Source organism: Mastomys coucha, unplaced genomic scaffold (genome assembly GCF_008632895.1).
Source record: "Mastomys coucha isolate ucsf_1 unplaced genomic scaffold, UCSF_Mcou_1 pScaffold22, whole genome shotgun sequence".
Classification (NCBI taxonomy): domain Eukaryota; kingdom Metazoa; phylum Chordata; class Mammalia; order Rodentia; family Muridae; genus Mastomys; species Mastomys coucha.
This window is the reverse complement of record NW_022196905.1, coordinates 65,559,301-65,581,167: the sequence shown is the minus strand read 5'-3', so window position 1 is coordinate 65,581,167 and position 21,867 is coordinate 65,559,301. Positions and strand designations below refer to the sequence as shown.

Below are 21,867 nucleotides of genomic sequence, written 5' to 3'. Positions count from 1 at the left end.
GAAGGAAGAAGATGTAGGAGAGAGAACAGGTAGTGTAAGGGTATTCAGTTGTTAATTCCTATTTATTATCCTTCCCAAGAAGCATGTAACTTTGGTTTAGAAGTGAGCCCCCCTTCTTTTCATGACAAAACATTTTATAAATTGTGATGTTTACAATCATAATCTCCAGAAGCCATAAAATCATCTTGGCAATCAAAAATGCCTATAATAATAATAGTACTATATAATAATAATATAACATATTATTATATGATATATCATTATATTATATATTATACATTATTATTATTATTATTATTATTATTATTATTATTATTATTATCCCTATTCTAGGTTGATTAGGTGAATCTAGCTAATTAAAGCTAATCAAATTCTAACATTTTCCTAGGACAATACCAGATATCAGTTACACTTTGTTGGGAGCTAGTGGCGCCCATACCAGATGTGCCTCCACCTGTTTCCTGTTCAGTCTGGCACAGGTAGTACGTACTCACCAGAAGGTCACTCAAATAGGAACAGCCATAGTGGTGGGTATGCAGGCTGCTTGCGGTAGATGGGCAGGTTCAAACTGTACTGAGCAGAATCATTTGAAATAACCAACACTGGATCATTTTTGTGCTATAAACAAGGCAGTTTGTGATAACGTGACCTACTAACCCCCTTAGCAAATTAGCAAGAGAAGCCTATTCTCTAGGAGACCACTTAAAAGCGGTCATTGGTAGAATGGAGGTTTCAGATGTGTTCACTGCTTTCATGAGAATAACCTACAGAATGTGTTAAAGCCATCCAACACAGTTGCTGACTGGGTGTGTCATGTGGTACCTGTGCTCCACTCACCAGTGTGGAGGTCAGAGGAACAGACGGCTAACTGCTGCTGCTGTGGGTCCTCCTCAGAGCACTTTGGCAGTGAATGACGCTGAGAGACTTTTTTGAGAATGGGCAGATGTTCTGCAATATGAGCTGAGCGTTAACTAAATTTTTGAACAAGCTAAGTAGGGATGAAGACGCTTTGTGCACCTCAGCTGCAAGAGCCGGTGAAGAGTGTAGCCGTGTAGCCTGGAGTGAGTGGCTCTAGGAACCCTTTCTACTCTAGATGGGTTTCTTCTCTCCATGGGATCACCAGCTCTATTCACCCCCTAGCTGGTTTCTTTTAACCTCTGTGCTCTTTGTGTCCACCTGTGACAGGCAGATGCTAAACCCACCATCATTCCAGTAGGGTCTGCTATTGCTGTGTGCCCTTGACCTTTGAGAGGCATCATGTAGATATCAGAATTGTTGGGTTTCAAGGCTCATTTCCTGTTTTGAGCCTACAGAGCCTATCACCCTAAGAACAGCCAGTACTTTGGTAGTAGCAGTTAAAGAAATGTGCCCATGTCTCAGGTCTGTCAGATGATCATAGACCCTTTCTGTATTCCCATGGAAAATTATGAAAACTGTGTTTCTGACAATTTTGACCATTTAACATTTTGGTAAGCATTTATTAAAATACTTTTAAAGTTTTAAGTTTTTAATAAGCATTTTTAACCTTTTATTATGGCATATTTCCAACTTGAGAGTGGATAGAACAGTATAGTAAACCCCTTTGTACACAGCAAGCGGCACATAGCAGGCTCTCGTGCCTGTTCCCTGTCCTGGCCTCGAACCCTCAGGCCATTGCCTTGTGGCATGCACATCATCTCTACTGCCGAGCCTTCAGAATACAAGCTCCACAAGACATAGGGTCTCCAAAGGCCCAGTGCCAGCTCTGTATTCCTAAATATACTTACAGAACTTCCTTGATGCCATCAAGTCTCCAAGCTGAGGAAGCCATTACTTTAAGAATAACTTTATCTATAGAATGTGTCCAAGTGATAGGGTGTGTTACAAAAAAATGCTGTAAGTTGACTTTTTTTCAACACCAGTTGAAAGGGTATTCTTATGGGTATTAGCAGTATAGGGGCTTACAGTCTAGGGAGGTCAGAGTCTATGATTATCATGGTGGGAAGCATGGCAGCAGGCAGGTAGGCATGGTGCTGGAGCAGAAGCTGAGAGCTTACATCTGATCCACAAGCACAAGGCAGGGAATGGTGTGAATTTTATAACCTCCATGTCCATACTACTCTAATAAGGCCACACCTCCCAGTCTTTCCCATACAGCTCTACCCAGTGAGGACAAAGTGTTTAAATATATGAGCTGATGGGAGGCATTCTCATTCAAACCAACACAGCCAGTTTTACCATATATCTGATGGGGGCCGGTGAACCTGAACTCATGTCCTAGTGTGTGCACAGTAAGCACTTCACTCACCAAGCTATCTCCTCAGACCCAGTAGTTTAGTATTTTAAAGGAAGAAAACCACGCAGATGGCGAGAGAATGGCGTAAGTCCCGGGACAGCTTATCTGAAGGGCCGGTTAAGGCTCTGCCTTTGCAGTGCTCTCTCTGGCTTGGTTCAGTTTCAGATAGTTCATGCTTGCATTGTACACTTATCTGCATGCCCCTGTGTCTGTGTGCCCTTCTCGGAGGAACTTTCCAGGTATGGGCACAGTAGAGGCTAAGTTCTCAACAAGCTGTGAGCGTCCCAACTTGGACCTTTCTTGAAACCCAGCCCTGGGGCAACCCCAGGGTAACACTGTAGGGTAACACAAGGGCTGTCATCAGATTAGCCACTGGCTGTGGTGGAGATGTTGAGCACGAGGACTATGATTGAGTCCCACGGGGCGATTGAGTCCCACGGGACTGTGTATTGTATGCTGTGTGGTTCATCTCCATACAAAAGTTCTTCTCCCCCCCCCCCCCCCCCCCCCCCCCCCCCCCCGCTCGACTCCTGTCTCTGAGTTACCAGTTACCTCTGCTGCTCACACAGCTCTCAGATACCAGGCACATGCTTAATGCGATGGAGAGTTGGCTTATGATTCTAATTATTTCTACTCTCATGAAGATATGAAGTGTTAGGGAGAAAAAAATACAGAGCACTTGGAGATAGACAGATAGACAGACAGACATCCCAACCACAGAAGCAAAATGCTGCCGGTCAGTGTGAATTATAGAAACTGAACCCAGTGATGCACGGGTCTGTTTTCTCTCTTCGCTGCCGAGAACAGTGAGGGGGCTGTACTGGTCAGCAGTGACCACCATAGCAGAGGCAGGGAAGTGTCCTGACTGCAGTGCCTGGATCTAGGAGGATTTTAATGTGACTGTTAGCCATGGTCACGAGTGTCTCTAGGAACTGTAATTGCCTGAGTTGGCCCAGTCTTACGTTATTCTGCAATTTTAGGAATGGAAATGAAAGTTTTGCCTTGAACTTTTCAACATCATGTTTTTACTCTGGATATTAACTTGATCTCACCTAACTGCCTGAGCAGCAATAGGAACCATATTTAAAACTGTAATCTTTAAAAACTATTATCCTCATAACTAAGCCACTCTTACATGGAACCGCTAAGTTGTTAATACGAAGATTTTTTTTCAGATGTGAAGTGCCCATATTAGAATGTTAAGTTCTGGTGTTTTTTGCTCTACACTAGAATCTCATTCTTACTAAAGAGAAGACATAACCATCAAATAAGAAAAAACTCCAAGTTTTATTTACTCCAGTTTTCCTGATCCTGGAAGGGTCTGTATCAGATTGTCTCCAGTGGATATGGGAATGTGTCATAGCCACCCAGCACTTTCCTGCCTTTTCCTGATCAATGGCACCTGCCACACTTGGGACTTGTTCTTTGAATTCTGCACCACGTGAAAGAGGAAAAGGTTACCTTTATGAATAGGCCTTTGGTGTTCATTTGAGGCTTTTAGTGGACCATGCTCCCCCTTTTCTGTGGATGAGCAGGTGGCACCTCTGTGCTCTTCCCACAGGAACTTGAACTCTCATGGCAAGCACTTTTTCTTTTTAGCCTGAGAAAAGATGTGCGTATCAAGTTTCCAGGGTCAACAAGTTGTGTATGTTTTGACCTCTGTCATGATACTTTGGTGTCCGAGACTTTCCTGAAGGACATAGAATGAGTAGTTTGAATGTGGCTGAATGAAGGAAGATCAAGGCAAGTTTGAAGGCTACAATCTGGACACAGATTGCTATGGAGAAGTGCAGTGGATGAGGCACAAACTTTGGTGCTTTTTATGTATTGAGGGCTGCAAGGACTAGGAATTATCAATTATGTCTTTTTAGTTGGACAACCATATTTTATTCTCTTGCTGTAATATTTCACATACACGATTATATATTTTTGGTTTATTTTTTAGTCTGTGTTCTCTAGATGCCTCTGTCGAGGGCATGCAGTGTCGGCACCTGTCTTGGATCTGTCTGTTTTTACCCATTGACAAGGCACTGAGGTTGGCTGGATATGAAACTGTAGTGTGTGGAATGGCCTAATGATAAGATAGCCAGCCGTAAGCGTACTGACAGCTCCTCATAGCCAGCACTGAGAGAAAGGTCGGGAGGGTGTACACGGCACACAGTCTAGCAGAGTGCTCACCCAGAGGATTGCTTACAGAGGGGATTTGGCTCAACAGACGACCAGTTTATCACACACAAATATGTTGTCAACTTCGCCTCCTTTTGTTCCTATTTTGTTTATATCTAGCTTGTTAATTTGTTTTGGTCTCATAACTGCACAAGAACTATAACACATTTGTCTTCCATGTTGTGTCTGTACATAGCCAAGCCATATCAAATTAATTAAATGTGTATAGCATTGAAGAATTCAGGTTCAAATTCTGGGATGATTGTGACTTTGAGTAAATTAACTACATTTTCCATGGCTTAGTTCCTTCGTGTGTGAAATGGAGCTGCAAGAGTTCTCATGTTATAGTGCTGTGAGGACTTCCTGGAGGTGAGATATGCACCAGACTAACTTGGTAGCTCGCCCATAGTGAGTGAGTGGGTGTTAGCAGCGAGTACAGTGGAATTACTTTTCTATAAGTGCCCATAAGTATTCAAGCTTGAGACATCTGGTGATGGGTTAGAGACTTGGGCTCACTTTTAGGTCAGGGTCTTGTGATATTCAGTCAGCCTCCTAACCTCTCACAGGCTCAGTTTCCTGGCAGCCTCCCAGAGTTACTGTGTAAGATGATTTAAAGTAAAAAGTATATGCATATGTCGTGTGTATGTATCTGCACATATGTATGTAGGGGAGTTATTATATATTATGTATATAAGATTGATTATAGGAATAGGCTCCTGTGACTATGGAGTTGACGAGTCCCACACTCTGCATCTGCAGTCTAGAGATTCCAAAGCCAGTGATGATTCAGGTCAGGTCACATGGCTTGAGAATCATAGGATCCAGTGGTGGAGCTCTTCCATCCTTAGCAAGGAGATTGAGACCTAGTGGGGAGTAGACTGTGCCAATAGTCCCCAAAGCCAAGAAGCCAGAGCTCTGCTGTCCCAGGGCTGAGCAGATGGGTTTCCCAACTCAAGAACAGAGTTCACCCTCCCGTTGCTTTACTCCTTCTTGTGTGAATACCAGGCAAGAGAAGCTTAAGGAAGGAAAAGTATATTTGGCTCGTAGCTTGCATCCATCATGGTGGCAGGAACTTGAGGCTGCTGGACACATTGCATCAACAGCTTAGAGGCATTTTTGTTTCATGGATTTCTTAGGCACAGTAATTAAAACTTAAAAGGTAACTCTGGCTCTTATGCCAAGGGCTCCTGTGTCTACTCCATTTGCACTGTGAAAAGCAGAAATACGTGTATGTATATACAGAGGGTCGTCCTGAGCATTCCAGGTCCTTCCAAACACCACAGCTGCTAGTTCAGTAGTTGTTCAAGCCCTTCCCAGCTTTTGCATGCTCTGGCCCGATTGTCCTTTGGTTTTCTCTTTCATGGTTCATGGGGTGGCATTCAAACCCCAAACCACTCATTCATCCCTGTTCATACACAAGGCTGTGACCTGACTCCCCAGTGCCAGTAACAGCTAATAATTATTAACAGTGTCGTGAAGAACGGGTGCCATCTGGGAGGCCAGCAGGGCTGTACTTCAGGCGAGACATAACGAGGTTCTGATCGAGGCGGGTAGCAATGATGCCCAGGGTGAGCCAGGCACAGGAGAACTTCATGGGAAGAGTGGTAAATGGTTTTGAGGATACTGTATCCCCAACAATAGTTACTTTTTCCAAATATATGCCTTGCGATATATATCTATATCTCACTCCTTGTTACCCATTGAGACTTGCTTAGGATAGACCCCAATTCCTCAGCCTTATATGTGGGCATTGCCTAATCTGGCTTCAGACAGCCTTTCTTTGTGTCACTTCCTACCCTTCTGATCCACCCTGGGTTCGGCCCCCGTGCTTTGGTTTCAGTTCTCCAAATACTCTCAGAGGTCTGTTGAAAACCAGGTCTGCAAGCTATTTCCTTAAAAGCTCAGCTTCTCCTCCATCCACTTCCGGGCTTTCTCATTCCTTGGTTAGGAATCATCCTCTTCCACCCACAGCATTCTTGTGATGGTGTCTACAGACCCTCTGCTCTCTCCCCCAACCTTGAGACTTGAACACACAGCCCCGGGACTGGCTGAATAAAGCAATATTGGATTACTTTAGTATGTGCATGTGAGCGCGGGTGCCAGCAGAGTCCGGAAGAGGATGCTGGTCCTCTTGGAGCTGGAGTTTTAGGCTGCTGGGATCTGCCCTCTGTGGGTGGTGGGAACCAGCAGGCACTCTTAACTCCCAAGCCACTTCTCCAGGCCTTCAAACTTCCAGCTGTGAGACAGGATAGAAAAAATGGGAATAAGTAAGGGGTCCTAGAAAGAGTCATTTTCTGCTGGCTGATCATGCAAGAAAGTTCAGCACAACGGATAAAATCAAGGTAGCTTGCAGAGATAACCTCCCCCTAAGGGCCATTCATGCAGGGGTGTTTGAAACAACAGGTGAACATGGCTTACTTAGAGTCAAAATGTCTTTGGCCTTGACCTTAACTTCATTAGTACTCCTCTCTGACCCCTAAAACCATTTCACTTGATAAAAGTGAATTTCATTAAGAGAATTACATTTGATTTTTTTTAACTTAAGTATAAAACTTTGTGGGTTTTTTTGTTGTTGTTGTTTGTTTATTTATTTATTTATTTTAAAAGGTTTTCTTTGCTGTCCTGGAACTCACTCTGTTGACCAGGCCGGCCTCAAACTCAGACATCCAATTTCCTCTGCCTCCCAAGTGCTGGGATTAAAGGCGTGCACCACCACTTTCCGGCTTTAAGCCTTTGTTTTGTCTTTGAACCCTGTAAAACCTATCCTTTGATCAGTGTAACTAAGCCACAAAGTCTGGTGTGGTGGCAATCAGGCTGTGACATCTGTGCTGCTTCCCAGGGTGATCTGCCTCATCTGTCTGTCTGGGTGTCTCCTTCCTCCCTGACTGTTCCACTTGCTGCTTTGGGTTCTTCAAAAAGCTTTGTCCTGCGGGAACAAGGACAGACTAGCCGAGGGCTGTTCTTCACCAAGGACATTCAAGTATCTGTTGGCTGCTAGAAACCCAGGGAAACCTCTGAAGAGACACATGCTGGAATGGTCTTCCTCCCGCTCTTCCCCAACTCTTCAGACTTAAAGCTCAAGTGCACATCATCCCTTACGTTTGTATCAACTCCACTTTGCAAGCTTTGGTAACTTTGCTTCAGCCCGACTCATCCTGAAATTCTTTTCCGTGGATTCACAGCTTTACCCTCACAGTGGCTCTGTTGACCAGTGTGCTACTGGAAGATCTTTGGAGCCGAAAGTCCAAATACTAATTAGCACCTTAGGAAATTTTCCTAGAGGGTGTGTAAGAGTTAATCCAGTATCAAAGTCATCCCATCTTCCTGGAGCTAGATATCCAACTCTGACACTGGCCTGTAGTAGCATGGTTGAAGTGATTTGAGGCAGGCATTTTGGAGACAGGCCATGCCTTTCTGCTGCAGGGCCAGTGAGACTAGTCTTCCCAAGGGCTGAACAAAGATGAGGTAAAAGCTACCCTGGCCTAAAGCCATTGCTTCTGGGGCTGAGGGATGAGGGCTCACAGGATGTCTGTGCTATGTCTCAGCTTTCTACAAGGAGTGCACATGACTTGGTAATAGAAAGATGATGCTCTTGCAATTTCTTCTGCTTGTTAGTGAGTATAGGCCTGAGGAGCAAGGTGGGAAACCCTGCCTGACTGAACATTGGGTGTCAGGCTATTTACAGGCCCCTGGACACCCTTCCATCCTGCCTTAACCTGTCCTCAGTCACTCACTCTGCTTTTGGGTTTTTATTTAGCAAATACTTCTGTGAGCTGGACATGCTTTTAAGCACTTCTGCACTATTAGCTCACTTAACCCTCATACCATGCCTATGGGACTGATACCGTTATTAGTCCCATTTTTTTCAGATGGGGAGTGATGTAGGAATGTGATTTTTTTTTTTTTTGCATGACTTGTTTATTCTGCTGGAATCTTTCTGTATCTGCCATCCCACCTCTGACACAGCAAACACAATTCTGAACATCTTTTTGTCATTAGTGTTTTGAGACAGTTTCTCTGTGTAACCTCAACTGTCCTGGCATTCACTCTGTAGACCAGGCTGGCCTTGAACTCACAGAAGTCTGCCTGCCTCTCTGCCTTCAGACTGTGCCACCACTGCCCACCTTTTGTCTTGTGATTTTTTTTCTCTTGATACCATTATCGACACAAGGCAGATGGTGAATTGAGAAACCAAGGGGAAAGGAGAGAAGCAACATCAGGGTGGCCCAAAGGCCAAGCCACCATAGAACAGTGTTGATGCTGTTTTGTTCAGAAGGCAAGGCTGGCGAGATGGCTCAGCGGGTAAGAGCACTGACTATTCTTCCGAAGGTCCTGAGTTTGAATCCCAGCAACCACATGGTGGCTCACAACCACCCGTAATGAGATCTGACGCCCTCTTCTGCGTTTGAAGACAGCTACAGTGAATTGCAGGCTAGAGCAAGCGAGCGTGCAGGGCTGGCAGAGGTTCTGAGTTCAATTCCCAGCAGCCACACACATGATGGCTCACGGCCATCTGTACAGTTATAGTGTACTCATACACATAAAATAAATAAAATAGATCTTTAATTAAAAAAAAAAAAGAAGGCAAGGCAGTCTAGCAAGTCCACCAAGCTTGGTCATAGCTGACCTTTTTCTGAGGTTGCCTCTAGCCAACTGTGGGGGTTGAAGGCTACGAGTGGTTAGGAGAGTAGGTGGGAAGGAAGCGTAGGCTGAACATTCAGCTATTCTCTCAGGAAGGAAAGAGAAGGCTGAAGGCAGTAGGCTAGCCCACAGGCTTGATTTAGATGTCTATAAGCGGAAGCAAATACTTGGAAGAGAACAACTCCACAGCTTGTTTCTCTTTGTAGCCCTGGCTGTCCTGTAACTAGCTATATAGACCAGGCTGACCTTGAATTTGAACAAGCCTTGGAGAACTTCCCATGCTCTACATCCCCACTGTCCAGCTTGGGACTTGACTCCTTAGTCCTCCCACCCCTTGCATCTGGGGCATCCCAAGGGCCTGAGGGCTTCAGCAGCACTAGCACTCCTCAGGGACTTGCTTCAGCGTGTGTGAGCTGTGGCCTCATCACCCACAGAATGAGGAGAACAGGCCTACCTCACGGGATGCTGTCTCACAGAGCTGAAATACCAGCTGCCATCTCACAGCCTCTGTGTCCTTTTTATCTTGTCTTAGACACAGAGTTAAAGGAAGAGACAGTGGTAAGATCTTAGAGTGCCACTGAGATGCAGGAGGGAGATGCCAAGAGCCTATACTTGGAGTGACTGTGGGCCTCTCTGTAAAGCACTGAGATATTATTCACCGAGGGAACCGCAAGGAAGGGGGGAATGCGTGTGGTAGGGCTGGTGGCCTCTAGAGCAGACACACAAGACTGGAGAGCAGCAGTGAGGACTTAGTGTGGGGAGGACAGGCCATCTGTAGCCCACTTTCACGGGACCAGGAGCAGAACTGAAAACAGATTAGAGCTGGAGGTAGAGGGGAGAGAAGGAGAGGAAAAACGGAGGGGGAAGAAGGAAGGGAAAAGATGAAGGAAGGGTAGGAGGGAGGGGATGAAGAATGAACAACTGACTGAGAAAATACACACACACACACACACACACACACAGTGGAGTAACAGGGAAATGAGGCCAGTAGGGGAGAAGCTGCTGATGGATTTAATCGGGGTCTCTCCCTCCTGCTCCCCTACCCTGAGGTGGCCCTGACCATCCTAGAACTGCTTCCTGAGTCCTGAGGGTAAAGGTGCACTCCACTATGCTTGCATTGAGAAGTCTTACGTTTGAAGATGTCATTCCTGTTCTTGGGCACAGTATGGAGAGAAGACAGAGCTGTGGCTAGAGGAGAGGCTGCCGAGTGTTAGATAAAATCATTTTCCTTTTGTCTTTTTTATTTTTGTACTGTGGATTGATCCATGGGCCTAGCATAGGCCAGACAAGTGCTCTGCTACTGAGCTACACTGGTGTTCCCATACCCCTCCTCTCTGCTTTTGCTTTTTGAAGACAGGTCTCACTTAGTTGCCCAGGTACCCTCTAACTTTCTGTCTAGCCCCAGCAGTCCTTGAACCTTTTGATCTTCTCGCCTCAGCCACCTAAGTAGCTAGATACAGGCCTATGCCATCAGGCCTAGCTTAAAATGGACCTTTACTTTTTAAATAATTTTTAGTGGTTGATTTCCTGGGCTGTTCAATTGTGTCTTTCTCTTCTCTTTCTTCTATGCATTATTATATAAACATCCCCCATAGTAACCTTAGTCTTTGGAACACATTTTGTGCACAGTGCATCAGATGTATTATTTAGCAAATGTGTTCTATCTGGATACTGTATTTGTTGTTAGTTTTTCATGCATATATATTCCTGGACCCTTGCACATGCTTCTTTGGATTCTTACCTGGAATGAATTTTCAGGTATAAAGTCAATGTGCTCCAGGGTGTGGGTGGGGTCCTCATGGACTGCTGGCAGATTTGCAGTGAGCAGAGAGACTGGGAGGATGCTGGGGGGGTCCAGCCTCTCACACTGTTGTTCAGGTCGAGTTCTATGTGTTTATGCGCAGTCCACCTCCCATCAGCTATCCTGAATTCCCCGATCCCAAGGAAGGCATCTCCATACAGGGGGAACACAGGAGGTGGCACGCTTGGCTGGAGTGTGTGTCAGCGACCCAGGAACTGGAGCTCTGTGTGCTTGGTTATTAATTTTTTAAAAAAATGAACACTATTGTCAAGAGGTCGAACAAAGGTGTTTCTAGAGGGAAAGATAGCAGTGAAGGGGAGTTAATGTCTCTGTTTCCGAGGTTTGTGTCGTTGAAGTAAGGACAGATGCTGGGGGCCAGCCCCAGCATGGGGGGTTCTTCTTTCTTGAGGTTCTTGGTTCTTCTTGAGACAGTGGAGGGGGAAGAACGTCGGTGGAGGGTAAGACTTTGTCTTATGAGATATTTAGGGTTGCTGTATAATAAAAAGTTTACTTATCTAAGTGTAAGTTACTATTGTAGCTGACCTGCCTTCTGTGTTCCTCTGAGGCCAGAGACTGCAGTCTCAGGCACTTAGCACCTCATCCTAAAACAGCAGGAGATTAAGTAAAGGATTAATTGCTAGAGCATTTTCCCTTTTGTCCAGATGCCTCTTGCTTGTCAGGCTAGGGTGAAGTTTGGAGCAGTAAACTTCTATTGAGCCTGAAGAATTTGCAGAAGGAAAGACTTTTACATAAACAAATATGCATAATCTCACATAAGTTCATATAGAGATTCATGCATGCTCATTTATACATTTCCATTCAAGCCAGTTGGGCCCACCTTGTATGCATTTTCACAATTACATACTTATACACACACACACACACACACACATGCATACATTCTCATAATTGCATACTTACACACACATCCATACTTACATATGCATATGGAACAAAGGACCAAGCTCTGGTGCAGAAAGAACTCATTCATTCTGGATGAAAAATGAGGTCCAATCTTTATTGCATAGAGAAAGAAAAAACTTCTACCCTTTTAATGCTAAATGAATTAAACCCACGTTTGTAAGGAAAAAGCTTTGTTCCTTTTAATAAGACTAAGCCTGCCTTGTTATTAAGAAAGGACCTGTTCTGTGCCGTGGTAAGGAGACGCCTGTCTGCTCCTTAGGCTCTCTGCAGCTTCTTTTTTTCCTCTTTCCCTCTGCATTCTGTCTATTGCTTTTTTTTTTAAATGTTACCTATAGTTTCTAAGTTATTCCACTATGCATTCTCCTTGTAGTCTTGTTCTGTCCTCCTTCTCTGAAGTCACAACAATGCTCTTATTCTCAACGCCTTTTCTCCGAAAGCTATGCCTATAATTCTAAGTTTTTCTCGAGTTCAGTTCTGTCTAAAAACTTCTCCTCAGCTCAGTTCCCTCTCACAGTTCAGTTCTTCTCAGCTCAGTTCTGTCTCTTTGTCCTCAGCGCTTAAACATCTTTCAGAATGCATGATCACATATTTTAAAAGTTCGTCAAAAATTCACACACAAAATCAAATCATAAATTGAAATAGAAGTTTACAACAGAGAATGTTTACATGCATACCATTAGGAGTAATTATCTAGCTAAATATCCATCACCTGTCACAGCTCCACAGTTTCACTGAAGGTTTAAAACCATAACTAAGTTAGTAAAGTTTTGTGTAGATAAACCCAGTCAATATGTTCTGTCGTAGCACCTATAATAAATCATTTGTTCCCTTTTTATGACCTTTGGTTAATTGTTTTACAACCTCTTGGAATGTGCTCTGAATAGAAGAGAGTCTGGTTACTATCCAATAGAAATTAGCTGGTGACACCAGAGATCATTGCAGTTTTGACTATCAGGAAAGGACCTAATAGCAGTTCCACTTTAGAAGAGCTTAATAATCACAGGTATCATTTTAGGAATTCTTATAAGATCATCATTAAGACATAAGTCATCTATTTGTTTATATAGCATCACTACAAGACAGTACATCTTCATGGATCTGCAGAGATCTGCTCCAAAGGGGTGTGCTACTACTTAGCGATTGTTATATATGTTTAATAATAACAGGAAAAGCATATTAATAGCAGGAATCTTTCCTAAATGAATCCCTTACAGCCTTGCTTCATAAGGGCGAACCTGTCACAGATTACATAACAATCTGAAGCAAGCCATCCCAGGACGATCATCTGCTAGTTATTAGCTTGTCCCATTATGGCTCCTGACAGACAGAGCAAGTTCACCATTAGAAATGAAAGAATCTAATGACTTCCATTATAGTCATCACAAGGCTAGTATTTTTGAACAATTTTAAAAGTTAAGGGAAATGTGATTTATATAATTATTAAAGAAATTATACTATATCCATTGGTATGTACAAGTATGTGTGTCTGTGTGTGCGTAGGTCTGAACATGGCCTTGTTCTCAATAACTCTCCATCTCTCCCCACTTCACCGTGGTCACTGAATCCCTCCTTGGCATTGGAATGTCAAACATTTACTTGTTCCTGGCTGTTTTTACATGGTTTCTGGGGCATCAAACTCAAGTCCTTACACTTGTAAGGCAAGCACTTTACTAGCTGGCCTATCTTTGTGTTATCTTGCCTGCTCTAAGTCGTAATCTTCTGAGTCAGTAATTTTATCATCGGCTCTAGTTGCCATTAAATAGTTTTCTTAAGTCCTGTGCTTGTGACACACCTCCTCTTTTTCTCTTCTCACAGAAAAAATACAGAAAGGGATTCATTGATATTTCAAAAATCAAGTGTGTGGAAATAGTGAAGAACGATGATGGCATCATTCCCTGTCAAAATAAATTTCCATTCCAGGTGAGTTGGCGGCAAACATAACAGGGTTTCTGATGCTTACAGGTTTTCATGGGACAGGCATGACATGAACGGGGGTTTGTAGAAGGAAGGAGACTGGTACCCTAGAATTATCCCAGATAATCAAACTGCCTGAGATGCAGATTAGATGTTTATTATTCAGATTAAGGACAGTATTTCTAGAAATTCTTGTATAAATACAAAAATGTACCATGTTACTAAGGTAATAGAACTAAATCTGTTCCATCAATAGAGATCCTGGCTGCTATACAGCTTAAGCCAGGCAGCATCTGTTACATGTTTAGACCAAATTAGGGAGTCAATAAATTATTACACTAAACAGATTATTATCACAACAACACTGTAAGTTTTGGGATGGTCCAAGCACAAGCTTTTCTTTCCAGATAGGTCTGCCAATTCATGATGACTTTCCTGGTTTACTAAAATTCACTATTCAGTTGTTCAGTTCAGAGTGCTGGCTGCACAGACAAACCTGGGTAAGGTATGGAAACCAGGTAGCAAATATGAAACTCTCTCTCCAAGTGTCCATCCGCACCGTGCCTCTGGTATCTCACATTCTGTCTTATAATATGGCATTTCTAGATATATCTTAGAAGTAGGCTCAGCGTTGTCAGATATTTTGCTTTGGGTAGTCCTACCAGAGTGTAACTGTTGGAGGAACTGGGAAGGGTTTACCTGTCAAACTGGGCCAGGATCAGCTGTGACGACTGAGGTAGTGGTTTATTTTTCACTGTGATAGGTATTGTCCGGGTAGAGGGAGATTTATAATAGAACACATTATGTTTTAGTCAGTTAGGTCTTCCTTGTGATTAACCATTAGGGATAACATCGCTGAGCAGTGACAGGATCCTGGGTTAATTTTTCAAGGCTTATTATTAATATAAAATTACAAAATAATTACAAATTACTAATTATTGGTCTTATTAAGAGCCACCTTTGAAAGATGCCCTAATACATGAAAGCCCGGGCTTAAGAGTTGAAATATTTACTTTTTGCGATTACCTACAGAATGGTAATGGGCAGTTAGGTGGGACAGGGTTAGGGGACACTATTTTCAGCACCTGCTGTATGAATGAGGGCCTGCTGACGTTATACAGGCATGTAGGGTATAGTGAGAATTCTGGAATTTTGGTTTCTTTAAAAAACACAAATATTACAAGAATGTTTTCATTTTAATCTCAGGTGTGGGGATAGGGGGCTACTTTGAAGCTGACTATGATTTGTCTCGTACTTTAGCAGAGGTGTAGTTTTGTCAGCGGCAGGTAGTTTCTGTGATTGTGTGATGAATTTTCCAGAGTATATATAAATGCTAGAGCCCTGATGGGTGAAGTTGTTGGTTGTTCAGGGGGTTGTTTGCTGTTTGTTAGTAGTCAACACTCAAAGAAAAAAGAAGAAGCAAGAAGTTAGATTCAAGGACCTCTATTCATCTCTCTCTCTCTCTTTCTCTTTCTCTTTCTGTCTCTGTCTCTCTCTCTCTCTCTCCCTTTCCTTCTCTCTGTTCTCTCCTTCTTTCTCTCCCATCTAGTGATAGGGGGTGACACAGGGTGGTGAGGATAAAGAATGGGAAAAAGAACCCACAAAGCAGCAAAGGCCAGCTACAAAAGGGACTTGGTTATGCTCTGATGGTGAGGTTGAGTCACTAGCCCGGAACTGAAAGACTCAGCTTGTTAAAGCCAACTCTTGCATCTACTAATGGAGCAAAGGAAATGACAGGAATGATGCTGAAACTCATCCAAATGATTACTTAGGAAAAATAGTAGATTAGAACAAGCCCTATGGCACTAAGTTTACCCACAGAACTTTAGTCAGTTCAATTGACATAAATGCCAGGATCAATGAAACATCCTGATAGCTGTCTGTACCCATTTTCCTCTGTGAAGATACAACCTGGGTCTAGGCAGTCAATAAATTCCTTGAGGACTTGAGTTATATCTCAGTACCCACAGAAAAAGAACCAGGTATGGTGGTGTGTGCTTGTAATTCTAGCACGGGGAGGTGGAGACAGGCAGCTCCCCGGGGACCCACTGGCCAGCCAGACTAATCTATTTGCTAAGTTCTAGGCCAGTGAGAGACTCTGTCTGAATAAGTTATATAAATGGCACCTGAGAGGCAATACCCAAGGATACCCTCTGGCCTTTGCATACACGCATGCATGCAACACACTTTCCACAATCCTTAGTAAAACATATATCCAACTTGATGAAATTAAGAATTAGATGTGCTTTTATAACTACGGAATCTAGTTTCTTTGAAAACTATTTATTTCTGAAGTACTGGATTTGTTTTCAGCCATCCAAGAATGACTTATTAATGCATGCAGTACCAGGGATGCTGATATGTGGAAGTGCTGTGTCTAAGTATTATCACTGCTTTCATCTTTTGTTTTGTTCTAGGTTGTTCATGATGCTAACACACTTTATATTTTTGCACCTAGTCCACAAAGCAGGGACCGATGGGTGAAGAAATTAAAAGAAGGTAAAAAACTGCTGTATTTTGTGTAATTTTAGGATATCACACACACACACACACACAAAAACTAACCCAGAAGTATTGCTAACATAGCTCTTGTATTTATAATAAATTATAATGAGTATCTCTCCAAGGACCTTGTATGTGATAACATATTGAAGACAGCTTCCCTTTTTAAAATCTTATTTCTTACTAGTAGAATGTTTTTTTTCCTAATAAAAGCATCCTTCTATTTATTGCACAGTGTGGTTGGAGGTGATAAAGCATGGGCTTTTATGATGGCTGGATTTGTATATCCTAAGAAATTGCCTGTGTGGAAATCCACATATTCATGACGAAGTGCTTAAATGGACAGTTTGTCATGCACAGTACTCCTTTCTTTGATGGAACACAATGGTAGTGGTCATTAATCAACCGTGGAATAGCAGTGATTCACTTCTCTTCACATGAGTATTTCAGGAAAAAAAAAAAGGAAGGGAGGAAGAGGGGACAGAAAAAGAACCATCTAGCCACTCTGAATATTGAATATGTGATATCACAATGGCATTCTCATAACAAGCATGTTGGTCAGGGGAGAAGTGATGGTCGACAGTTACTCACCAACAGTGCTAGTTTGTTTTGTTTCACTAACCATTCATGTGTCTGTGAATTGCAGAAATAAAGAACAACAATAATATCATGATTAAATACCATCCTAAATTTTGGGCAGACGGAAGTTACCAGTGTTGTAGACAAACAGAAAAACTAGCACCTGGATGTGAAAAGTACAATCTTTTTGAGAGTAGTAAGTATCCATCTGACTCTTTAGCTGTGACGTATGCAGCATGAGCCGACGGTTGGTGTTGGGAGAAGTGATGGGATTTTGATGCCGATGGAGTGGAGAACACTCCCCAGAAAAGTATGAACGCAGGGCAGATGCAGCCTCTGAGAGTGATGGCGTTTATGTGGCAGTGGGACCTTGCAGGGGCGAGGTCTCTTTGGGGAGCTTTAATTACGACAGTGAGGTCTGTTAAAATGAATCAGTTAAAAGTGCGGACCATAGGTGGTGGGGCATGCCTGTAATCCCAGGCTCAGGGGCACCAGGACCCCTATAAACCCTTACTGTGAGAGCCTCTTCTTAGCCATGAGTGAAAGCCGCAGAGACCAAAGCTACGAGTTCTGAGGAGGATGGGATATCCTATGCTGCCACCCTGCGTTGTGACTACCATGTGAGTTACACCAGGGTAACTTCTGGGGAAGGAAATAGTGGCCTTTCGTCAGGGCAAGAACAGCTCTGATTCTGAGTTCCTCCACTCTGAATCTTCCTGGGTAGTAATGCTGACATTAACCTAGCACATACACAAGAGAGGCCCAGGCTTCCAGGCTGTTGTTATTGCATACTTAGGTAAAGTCCAGCCAGAAATGGTAGACAGCTGTAGAAATGGCTGAGAAGTTACAGCTAGTTAATGTTACAGAGGCAAGCAGCTGGCCCAGATCTGGCAGGCACGATTCTGCGGCGGCTGGTGCCTAGAGAGGTTGTTCCAACTCTGCCACTCTTTTTCCTTTGGTCACGGAGCCATGAAAGGATTCAGGGTACCCACTGAAGGTTTTTATAGGGACAGGGTCTAAATTGGTCCATCCCATTGATTAGAAATTCATTCATGTTCACTAATTCATTCATGTGTCACACCAAACTCAAAAACTGTTGAGGGCCAGAGCTGGTGCATTTCTCAGTGTTGTCATTAGAGTGGTACTACCTTATCTTCAGAGGATCTGTCCCCAGTGCATAGGTCATACAGAGCATTATATATACTTTTTCCCAATACATATATGTATTCATACCAGTCATAAAGTAAATTATGATTTGGACCCACTATGTCAATAAAATAGAACAACTCCAATTTCATGCAGTAATAAAAGTTATTAAACATATTTTCTTACTGTGTTATCTTAGTAATACCAGCTTTTTTTTTTTTTCTTACCGTATTGAGACCTTTAAGCTTTTCAGATCAAGAGTCCTTTTTTTTTTGGCTTCTCTTTGGTGTATCTGAGTGCCAGCATTGCTATGCTTTCATTCAGAGTCATCAGTTAAAGATGATTGATGTGCTGCGATACCACCACATTTGATATGGTAGCCTAGATGGTAACGTGACTAATGGAGTGGATAGTGAATGCAGTGTGAATGTGCTGGCCCAAGGGATGCTTCATGGCCTGGGAGGGTGTGAACAGGCAACCAGAGACCGTTACCACATTTCTCAGGAGAGTGTGCAAATGAAAGCTCTTGGGTTGCTCCATTTAGTATTTTCATCCCATGGCTCTCACGCTAGTGCAACTCAATCTGTGGGAGGTGAAACCACAGCTGAGGGGTACCACTGTCACCAGCATATGTGTTTATTCATCTGTTGTTCCATGATGCTATAAACATGGAGCCAGGTCCTCATACTGCTAAGCACCCACGCTGTCAGACCTCAGTTCCAGTTTATCTTTTGATTCACCAAGAACAAGTAAGAGGCCAGATGATCCTGTGGAGGCAACCCTGAGATCCTGATGTTAGTGTAGGTCGGGAGCGGGGTACAGCGCTCCCTGCCAGACTGCTCACTCTCAGACACTAGTATCTTCTGTCAATTCTTGTGGGACACCATCATGATCTACAGTTTTTGGCATTTACAGGTATAAGAAAGACCCTGCCTCCTGCACCAGAAATAAAGAAGGTAAGTGGTTTCTGCCTTTACATGTTATGTCTTTGTTGCGTGCAGGTTCAAAAACATGCTCCCACCCTGGCCTGGGAGCTACACCTGAGCTACCAGCCTATGCACGACTCCCTTTTGTTCTGTTCAGCTTAGCTCTGGGATCTGTGCTGCCAGCACCAACCTGGCTTCTCTTTCTTACCTGCCTTTGCTCCTGGAGGGGTAACGTTACCAGCCCACTCCTGAGACCCTAGAATCTGCAGATAAAGGACACACAGACAGCTTTATTATTTTAGAAGTTGCTGACTAGGCACAATTGCTGGGCTCAGATATCCTGCCTGGAAAGGTGTGCCCTTATCAATTATTATCTCCATTTCTCCTGCCCTAAACTTAGTGGTTTGTATTAGCCAGTCCCCACCAATCTCCTTGGCACCTGCTTGTAGCAGAGGCTGAAGACCCCAGCTGCCCGGAGACCTTACATGACTGCTGCTTTTTTTCTCTTTCCAAAGCATGGTAGAAAAAAACCTCTCCTTCCCTGTGTCTCCTTTTCTTCTTGGGAAATCCCTCCTCTACCTTCCATCCAGCAATTGGCCCCTGGCCTTCTTTATTGACAAGTCAAGAACCAATTGGGGAACAAGATCTTAGCAACAGTCTAAGTTGTGTTTGAGATGGGTCTGTGCTTTCTTGACTACATTATGTTCAGCCATGCCATACTGCTTTCTTCCCGGATCACCTGAGAAGCAGGTGTGCTGGAGCTCATTTGAATAGTTCTTAATATTAACACTGTCTGCTGAGTTCTTTAGCTCTTGTTGTTGGAGTCAATTTTATCACTATTACCTGCTGGCATTGGCTGTAGATTGGCTTCAAGAGTCATTTGGGAGGTGTGACATTTTAAAGGCATATTTCTGTCTTAAGAACACAGGATAATAAAGGAGTAGCTTTAGAAATTTAATGATATGCCCGTGGAGTGGGATATGGTGGATTAACATGTAATTTGGACCCAGACAGAACCTTAGCCAATAAGAACTGTGGGTGACTATGGGTAGCTTGCTTCAGTTGTAACTTAGGACTTATTTCATAGGAGCATCATGAAGAATAAATAAGAAAACATGTAAGATCCCTTACACATTGAAAGGATAAGGGTGTGCATATTCCTCTGATTGGGAGATCTTTTGACAGAGTCTGTGATGTACCAGTCTCCCAACATGTGTAGTCCTTCAATTTGCCTAGTACCTACTCGTGAGTTCTCATTGCCTGTCTCGTTGAAAAATGATCCCTGACCTGAGAAAAAACAAGCAGTTGTCAAGCAAAATCCTTGTAATATTCAGTGCAGGCTTTGCTCCTCCCTCGAGTCTTGAACTCTTAAAAAACTCCAATAGCACACCAACACTGTCATAGAGGGCTCACCAGGCTTCATTGGGTAGGTGACACTAGACCTGAGGCTTTCCTCTAAGGTGACTTGTGACTCCGGTAGTGTTTTACTACTGTGCCTCACGATATGTTTCAAATAGAAGCTGAACTTGACACTGTTATTCCCTGCATAGAGAAGGCCTCCTCCACCAATTCCGCCAGAAGAAGAAAATACTGAAGAAATAGTTGTAGCGATGTATGATTTCCAAGCGACAGAAGCACATGACCTCAGGTTAGAGAGAGGCCAAGAGTATATCATCCTGGAAAAGAATGACATCCATTGGTGGAGAGCAAGAGATAAGTATGGGTAAGTGCTACATTTGTGTGCGACTCAGTGGGTGTGAGTTACATGCCGAGGGAAATGTGAACCCTCTAATTGCTTAAAACAGACTAGTCCAGTTGGCCACAAGTGCAGACAAACTGAATCTGCAGCATCATGAGGTGTATTTTAAAATTTATTTAAATTTTAAATTTATTTATTGGTGTGTGACTACATGCCAAGGTCTACTAAGAGGATAACTTGTGGAGCTGGTTCTCTCTGTCAACCTTTCCTTGGGTTTCAGGGATCAAATTCAGGTTCTTTGGTTTGAGTGGTTGATTCCTTTATCCACCAAACTATCTTACCAACCCTGAATTATATCCTTAGTGATCACTCAATACATGCAAATTAGTCAGTTATCTCTTTCCAATAGTTTGAATATATTATACTCAGTTCTCATTCACTAAAACTGTTCTGTCTTCCCTCCCTTTCTTCCTTCCCTTCCTCTTCTCTTCCTTCCTTCCTTCCTTCCTTCCTCCTTGCTCCTTCTCCTCTCCTCCTTCTCTCCCTTCCTTCCTTTTTTGTATGTGGGTGCTGGGATCAAGTTTGGATCACACATGCTGCACAAGCACTCTACACTTAGCTACATTTTTTGTAAGAAATAACTTATTGTAACTTCTAATTTTTCTCTTTGTATGTTCACAGAATAAGGGAACAATTTAGTATTTGAATTTTTCATTCTTTTTGTAAATGTGTATATAGGTTTGCATGTTTATAAGATACATGTATATGTATATACAGCAAACATTACTTGTACAGGTAATTTACAGCTTAAGGGAAGTGACCATTGGTATGTGCCTCCACACCTGACTTGGATGTCTCCTGTGGGTTTTTGTTTGTTTGTTTGTCTTTTTATTTGGTTTTACAATAGCCCTGTCCACTTTTCATTTTTGATCTGTCGATGAGAACAGTTTATTTACCTTATAAAGTGAACCATTATCTATATCAAGTGGACTGTCCCCTTCTGGGGTGTTTGGCATACCTCTGTGCCATCTCATTTTTTTTTTTTAATCTGGTTGTAATGTGAAATTTTTTGTAGTGTGCTTGGAGTTAGAAGCTTGGTCGCCTTAGAGATGACCTCCAGCTGTGCTGTTGTCAATGGCACTGAGATTGCTCATGGTGCAGGAACTGGCCTTACAGGCACACTGTAAAGTTCTCATACTGTTTTCCCTCACCCACTAATGGTTGCTATTTAGAGCCACTCTTTGGTTAGGCATTACAGAACAGTGCCTTTTCTTTTTTTTTTTTTTTTAAACTT

General features: G+C 43.1%; 1 protein-coding gene across 10 annotated transcripts in view; it reads left to right on the top strand.

Annotated features, from left to right (window-relative positions):
- The window catches only part of Tec (tec protein tyrosine kinase), a 115,204-nt gene that overhangs the window by 67,879 nt on the left and 25,458 nt on the right, over positions 1–21,867 (top strand). For 7 of the 10 annotated variants that reach the window (XM_031342620.1, XM_031342616.1, XM_031342619.1 and 4 more), the window contains 5 exons: positions 13,623–13,727; positions 16,139–16,220; positions 16,870–16,998; positions 18,864–18,904; positions 20,425–20,597. In XM_031342620.1, the coding sequence (XP_031198480.1) occupies positions 13,623–13,727; positions 16,139–16,220; positions 16,870–16,998; positions 18,864–18,904; positions 20,425–20,597 (530 nt within the window). The remainder of the gene's footprint in view (positions 1–13,622; positions 13,728–16,138; positions 16,221–16,869; positions 16,999–18,863; positions 18,905–20,424; positions 20,598–21,867) is intronic. The other 3 variants (XM_031342622.1, XM_031342623.1, XM_031342624.1) reach the window with 1 other exon arrangement.